Source organism: Bison bison, unplaced genomic scaffold (genome assembly GCF_000754665.1).
Source record: "Bison bison bison isolate TAMUID 2011002044 unplaced genomic scaffold, Bison_UMD1.0 scf7180017864492, whole genome shotgun sequence".
NCBI lineage: Eukaryota > Metazoa > Chordata > Mammalia > Artiodactyla > Bovidae > Bison > Bison bison.
This window is the reverse complement of record NW_011495051.1, coordinates 6,562,451-6,568,274: the sequence shown is the minus strand read 5'-3', so window position 1 is coordinate 6,568,274 and position 5,824 is coordinate 6,562,451. Positions and strand designations below refer to the sequence as shown.

The 5,824-nt window shown below is 50.4% G+C and overlaps 1 protein-coding gene across 1 annotated transcript in view; it reads left to right on the top strand.

The window, feature by feature from the left end:
• Nucleotides 1-5,824, top strand: part of PNPLA6 (patatin-like phospholipase domain containing 6) — a 25,770-nt gene that overhangs the window by 8,118 nt on the left and 11,828 nt on the right. The window contains exons 15-18 of the mRNA XM_010828293.1: nt 5-69; nt 617-726; nt 863-1,030; nt 1,118-1,195. Coding sequence (XP_010826595.1) covers nt 5-69; nt 617-726; nt 863-1,030; nt 1,118-1,195 — 421 coding nt within the window. The remainder of the gene's footprint in view (nt 1-4; nt 70-616; nt 727-862; nt 1,031-1,117; nt 1,196-5,824) is intronic.

The following is a 5,824-nucleotide window of genomic DNA, read 5'->3' as shown; positions in this document are numbered from 1 at the left end:
CCACATCCCTGGAAACCTCCTCAGCCCCCTTGCTGAGTCGCTGCATCTCCATGCCAGTGGATATCTCAGGTTTGGGGCACCAGGTGGAGCTGGGAGAGGCTATCAAATATCATTTATTTACTTATTTTTGCCTGCAGTGGGTCTTCGTTGCTGTGCAAGGGGGCTACTCTTCATTGTGGTGCACGGGCTTCTCAGGCAGTGGCGTCTCTTATTGCAAAGCATGGGCTCTAGAGTGTGCACTCAGTAGTTGTAACTTAGTAGTTACTCAGAGGCATGTGGGATCTTCCTGGACCAGGAATAGTACCCTGCATTGGCAGGAGGATTCTTAACCACTGGGTCACCAGGGAAGTCCATCTGCCTCCCAGTCTTGATTTTTCTCATCCACGAAATAGGAATATTGGGAGCATTTCTCATGTCTTTTTTTCTGTGGGTCCTTGTTGAGATGGTGCTCTCCGCACTGTAGTGAGAAGGGTTGCAAGGGAGAGAGAGAGGCGATGGATTAGTCCATGTCTTTCCGGCTGCTGCCCGGGATAACGTTATGTAGATACTGTTTGCTTAGATTCCCACTATGGTTACTCTGATCTTTATTGCATTTATTGCCCCTCATCCACCGCAGGCTTGCAGGGTGGGCCCCGCTCAGACTTCGACATGGCATATGAACGGGGCCGAATCTCTGTGTCCCTGCAAGAAGAGGCCTCAGGAGGGTTCCAGGCAGCCTCAGCTCGGGTAGGGCCTTGCCCTCTTCCCCTGCCCCTGCCTCCTGACTCCAATCCCCTCCTGGAACCCTGGCCTAGCCACAGGTGGAGTCTCCCAAGGAGGAAGGTTTGGGGGGAGCATGGAGGTCACAGACCCTGCCCCACAGACTCCCAGTCAGGAGCCCCGGGAGCAGCCAGCAGGCGCCTGTGAGTACAGCTATTGTGAGGACGAGTCGGCCTCCGGCAGCTGCCCCTTCGGGCCCTACCAGGGCCGCCAGACAAGCAGCATCTTTGAGGCAGCAAAGCAGGAGCTGGCCAAGCTGATGCAGATTGAGGTGGGCAGCCCAGGGCATCTAGGGGACCATGTAAGGGGGGTGGTAGGCATCGCTGGGCTGTCTCAAGCCCCTATCCTTCCTCACCAGGACCCCACCCTCCTGAATAGTCGAGTTCTGCTACATCACGCCAAAGCTGGCACCATCATCGCCCGCCAGGGGGACCAGGTGAGTCTGACCCTTGATCTCTGACCCTGCAGCTCTGACCCGAGACCTCCCCCTCTCTGATCTCTGATCCTTGCCTTTTCACCTTACATGTAGACCTCTCAGTCTGTGATTTCCAACCCCTGACCTTTGGATCCTATGATTCTGACCCCCAGCCCTCCCTCCCCAAGTCCTGTGGACCTATTTACCTTTCCCCTCCAAACTTGAACCTTTTACACTAGGACCCCCACCCCAAGATCTCTCTTCCCTGCCCTTGGCCATTCCTACAACCTCCATTTTTCTGACCTTCGAAATCTACAACATATTCTGATGCTGTATTTCTTATCCTAGGTCCCTGCTGGGATGGGGGTGGGTGGGGCTCACTAAATGGGTGCGGGTGTGAATCTGGCCTGGAGGCCAGGAACCAGCCCTACGAGCCCCACGAGCTGGATTTCATTGCCCCTTGATGACACGCAGGAGGTGGAGGAAACCACTAATCTGCCCATTCTCCAGATGGGGAAACTGAGGCCCTTTTGTGACATCACAGCTGGGGAGCACAGGGGAGGAGGGTTAGAGAGGGAACCAGAGTTGCAGCCCTTGGGTGACCTTGGGTGAATCATATAGAAACTTCTCATCTTTCCCACCTGTGGAATGGGGTCGGGGGTATGTGGCTCATAACTACCTGCAGGAACTGTTGTGAGGATCAAGCAGGAAGTACTCAGTTCTGAGCTGCTAGGGTGTGTGCAAGGGTGACCAGAGGGAGGTGTGCTGACAGAGGGATGGGGAGGTGACAGTAAGGGTGACATGACATGCTGAAACCGCAGCAGCACCCCAGGCTCAGGAGAGGGAGGTCTGCGCTTGGAAGAGGGGATGGCCCAGCTGTTAGCTGGCTGGGCGATGGTGGTTTTTATTTTAATTAGATTCTAGTTGATTTGTTATATCACATGATCAGTTTGATTTTATTGTCACTTTGAGCTGCTCAATGCAGAATGGGCTCCTTCCTGCAGAGTACATTTGGTGGCAGTTGTTCAAGGCCCGGCTGAGGAAGTGTGGTCACATCATGGCCCTTGCAGGGGCCCCTGGGCCCTGCTTATCTGGAAACCTCTGCTGGGCTCAACTCAGCCCAGCCCAGCCCAGCCCAGCCCAGCCTGCTAACATACCAGGCTGGTGTGCAACCATCAAAGGCTCCTCAGGGTCTTCAGGACTTTGTTAGGGACAAAGCTGGTCTGCTGTGCCCCTCCCAAAACCATGCACAGTGGGCGAAGGGGAGACAGTTTGGCCCACCCCCCTGGGATATTTGGCCACGTGGAGACTTTTTTTTAAGCTTTTCTTGAGTGTTTTTGAGATCAGGTTTTACTTATTTCCTTATTCATTTATCTGGCTGTGTCTGGTCTTAGTTGTGGCACACAGGATCATCCTGCGTCATGTGGGATCTTTTGTTGCGATGCATGGACTCTCTAGTTGTGGTGTGCAGACTCAGTTGCTCCACGGCATGTAGGATCTTAGTTCCCCAACCAGAGATCCAACCCGTGTCCCCTGCATTGCAAAGTGGGTTCTTAACCACTGGACCACCAGGCAAGTCCCACAGGGTGACATTTTTGATTGGCTTGGGAGGGTGGTACCGTCACCTAATGGCTAGACACCAGGGATGCAAAAGGCACAGGCCAGCCCCCCACAACAGAATTATCCAGTCCAACATGTCAGTAGTGCCAACGTTGAGAAACCTTGCTTTCCACAAACATTTCCCAGAGTATATTTCACGGAACACCCCTATCACAAGGGATCTGAGTGCAACAGGTTTGGGGAACATGGGCTGTTTTAGTCCTTCTTGGAAGTGCCCAGTGAACTCATTAGCATATTCAAAGCTCTGAGAAGTCCTGCAGTTGGGGGGTGGTGAGGAAACATGTTTCCCAATCTGAGGATGAATGGCAGCCTAATACTAGTCACTCCCATTGTATCCCAAACCCAGGCTGGGAATTCTGTCTTAGAAGGTTCCAGCATGTGTGTATGTCCCCCACCCCTCCCAAGGATCCTTGCAGTGTTTTGGTGCTCATCAGGGCTTTGTGGGGTGTCGTACAGGTTTGTGTGCTGGATGAGGAAGGAACATTTCTGTCTCTAGGCAGTTTCAGTTCCTTACTTAAGAGGGTGGTACAGAGTGGTGTCCAGCTGGGCAGGCTAACCAGAGGGGAGAGGGGTATTTGCTGTGTCCCAGGCTTGCTGTGGAGAAGGCAATGGCACCCCACTCCAGTACTCTTGCCTGGCAAATCCCATGGATGGAGGAGCCTGGTGGGCTGCAGTCCATGGGGTCGCTAGGAGTCGGACACGACTGAGCGACTTCACTTGCACTTTTCACTTTCATGCATTGGAGAAGGAAATGGCAACCCACTCCAGTGTTCTTGCCTGGAGAATCCCAGGGACGGGGGAGCCTGGTGGGCTGCAATCTATGGGGTCGCAGAGAGTGGGACACGACTGAAGTGACTTAGCAGCAGTAGCAGCAGTTAGCAGGCTTGCTGTAGGGCCAACAAACACCAGCAGGGGTCCCCTGCCCTTGAGAAGCTCACAGATAGACCTTTCACTCAAAGGATGATACAGATTGTTGCTAAATCATATAGGCTTCGTGCTACAAAGGGGATGTCCTCAGTTCTACAATGTCTGATTTAGGCAGAGCAGTGTCTCTGAGGAAGTGACCTCCAGTGAAGTAGGAAGAACAAAGAGAAATTAACTAGGTGCAAGGGGGAGGAAAGAACATTTTAGGCAGAGGGTACAGTTTGTGCAGATGTCCTGTAGTGGAGCTGTCCCATCTGGAAAACAAAGGAAAACCAACAAGGTTGGAGCAGAACACAGGAATTGAGAACAAAGGGGTTTTTTGTTGTTGTTTTGTTTTGCACCAGTCAGCTTGTGGGATCTCAGTTCCCTGACCAAGGATTGAACCTTGGCTTCAGTAGTGAAAGTGCCAAATGCTAACCACTAGACCACCATCGAACTCCCCAAAGGGGATTTTTTGTGTGTGTGTGATAATTTTAGAGCTGTAATTCACACATGATACAGTTCACCCATTTGAAGAGTACAATTCAGTGGTTTTTAGTATATTCAGAGTTGTGCAACCATAACCACTGTCGATTTGAGAACATCCCTTTAAAGAGAAACACCACACTCTAAAGCCATTGATCTCCTACCTCCTAACCAGCCGCAGCCCTAAGCAACTACTGATCTTATGTTTCTATAGATTTGCCTGTTCTGGACACTTCATATAAATGGAATCAAACAATATGTGGCCCTTTGTGTCTGGGATTCTTTCCCGTAGTATGATGTTTTCAGGCTTCACCCATGTTGTGGCATGTGTCAGTGCCTTATTCCATTACTGCTGCTGCTAAGTCGCTTCAGTCATGTCCAACTCTGTGCGACCCCATAGAGGGCAGCCACCAGGCTCCGCTGTCCCTGGGATTCTCCAGGCAAGAACACTGGAGTGGGTTGCCATTTCCTTCTCCAATGCATGAAAGTGAAAAGTGAAAGTGAAGTCGCTCAGTCATGCCTGACTCTTAGTGACCCCATGGACTGCAGCCTACCAGGCTCCTCTGCCCATGGGATTTTCCAGGCAAGAGTACTGGAGTGGGCTGCCGTTGCCTTCTCCGATTCCATTACAGCTGAATACTATTCCACCATAGAAATGAACCACATTTTGGTTCTCAGTTCATCTTCTGATGGACATTGAGTTATTTCCACCTTTTGGCTAGTATGCATAATAGCATGATTCAGGTATGAACATTATGTACACATGTCTGTGTGGATATGTTTTCATTGTGTCCTAGAGTTGAGTTGCTGGGTCATATGGCAACTCTGGAGAAGGAAATGGCAACCCACTCCAGTATTCTTGCCTAGAGAATCCCATGGACAGGAGCTTAGCAGGCTACAGTCCATAGTGTCACAAAGAGTAGGACATGACTTAGCATGCATCATGTGGTGATTTGTAATGTTGAGCATCTTCATAGGATCACTAGCCATTCATACATCCTTTGGAGAAACGTCTATTTGGAGCCTTTGCCCGTTTTTAAAATTGCGTTGTCTTTTTAGTGTGGAGTTGTAAAAATTCTTCACATATTCTGAATAGCAGACCCTTAGCAGATATATGATTTGCAAATGTTTTCTCCTAGCCAGTGGGTTTCCTTTCAGTTGATAGTGCCCTTTGAAGCTCAAAAGTTTTTAACTTGGATGAAGTCCAGTTTATCCGTTTTTCATTTTGTCACTTGGGCTTTTAGTATCATATCCAAGATTCCATTGCGTCCATGGTCCAGTGTGACCATGATTGACTCCTGTGTTTTCTCCTTAGAGTTGTATAGTTTAAGCTCTCACATTCATGTCTTTGATCCATTTTGACATGATGAAAGGTGAGGCTGCAACTTTGTTCCTTTCCATGTAGCTATGCAGTTGCCCAGCACAAGCAAAGAGGACCTAAGCTCAGCCATGCTCCTATGTAGCCGGTCTTCCCAGCCTCTTGCTGACCCTGTTGAAAAGAATTCCTGCCTCTTAATCTGGGCTGCGATGGGTGATCTATTAGCAGTATCTGGCACCCCACTCCATTTGCCTGGAAAATCCCATGGACGGAGGAGCCTGGTAGGCTGCAGTCCATGGGGTCACTAAGAGTCAGACACGACT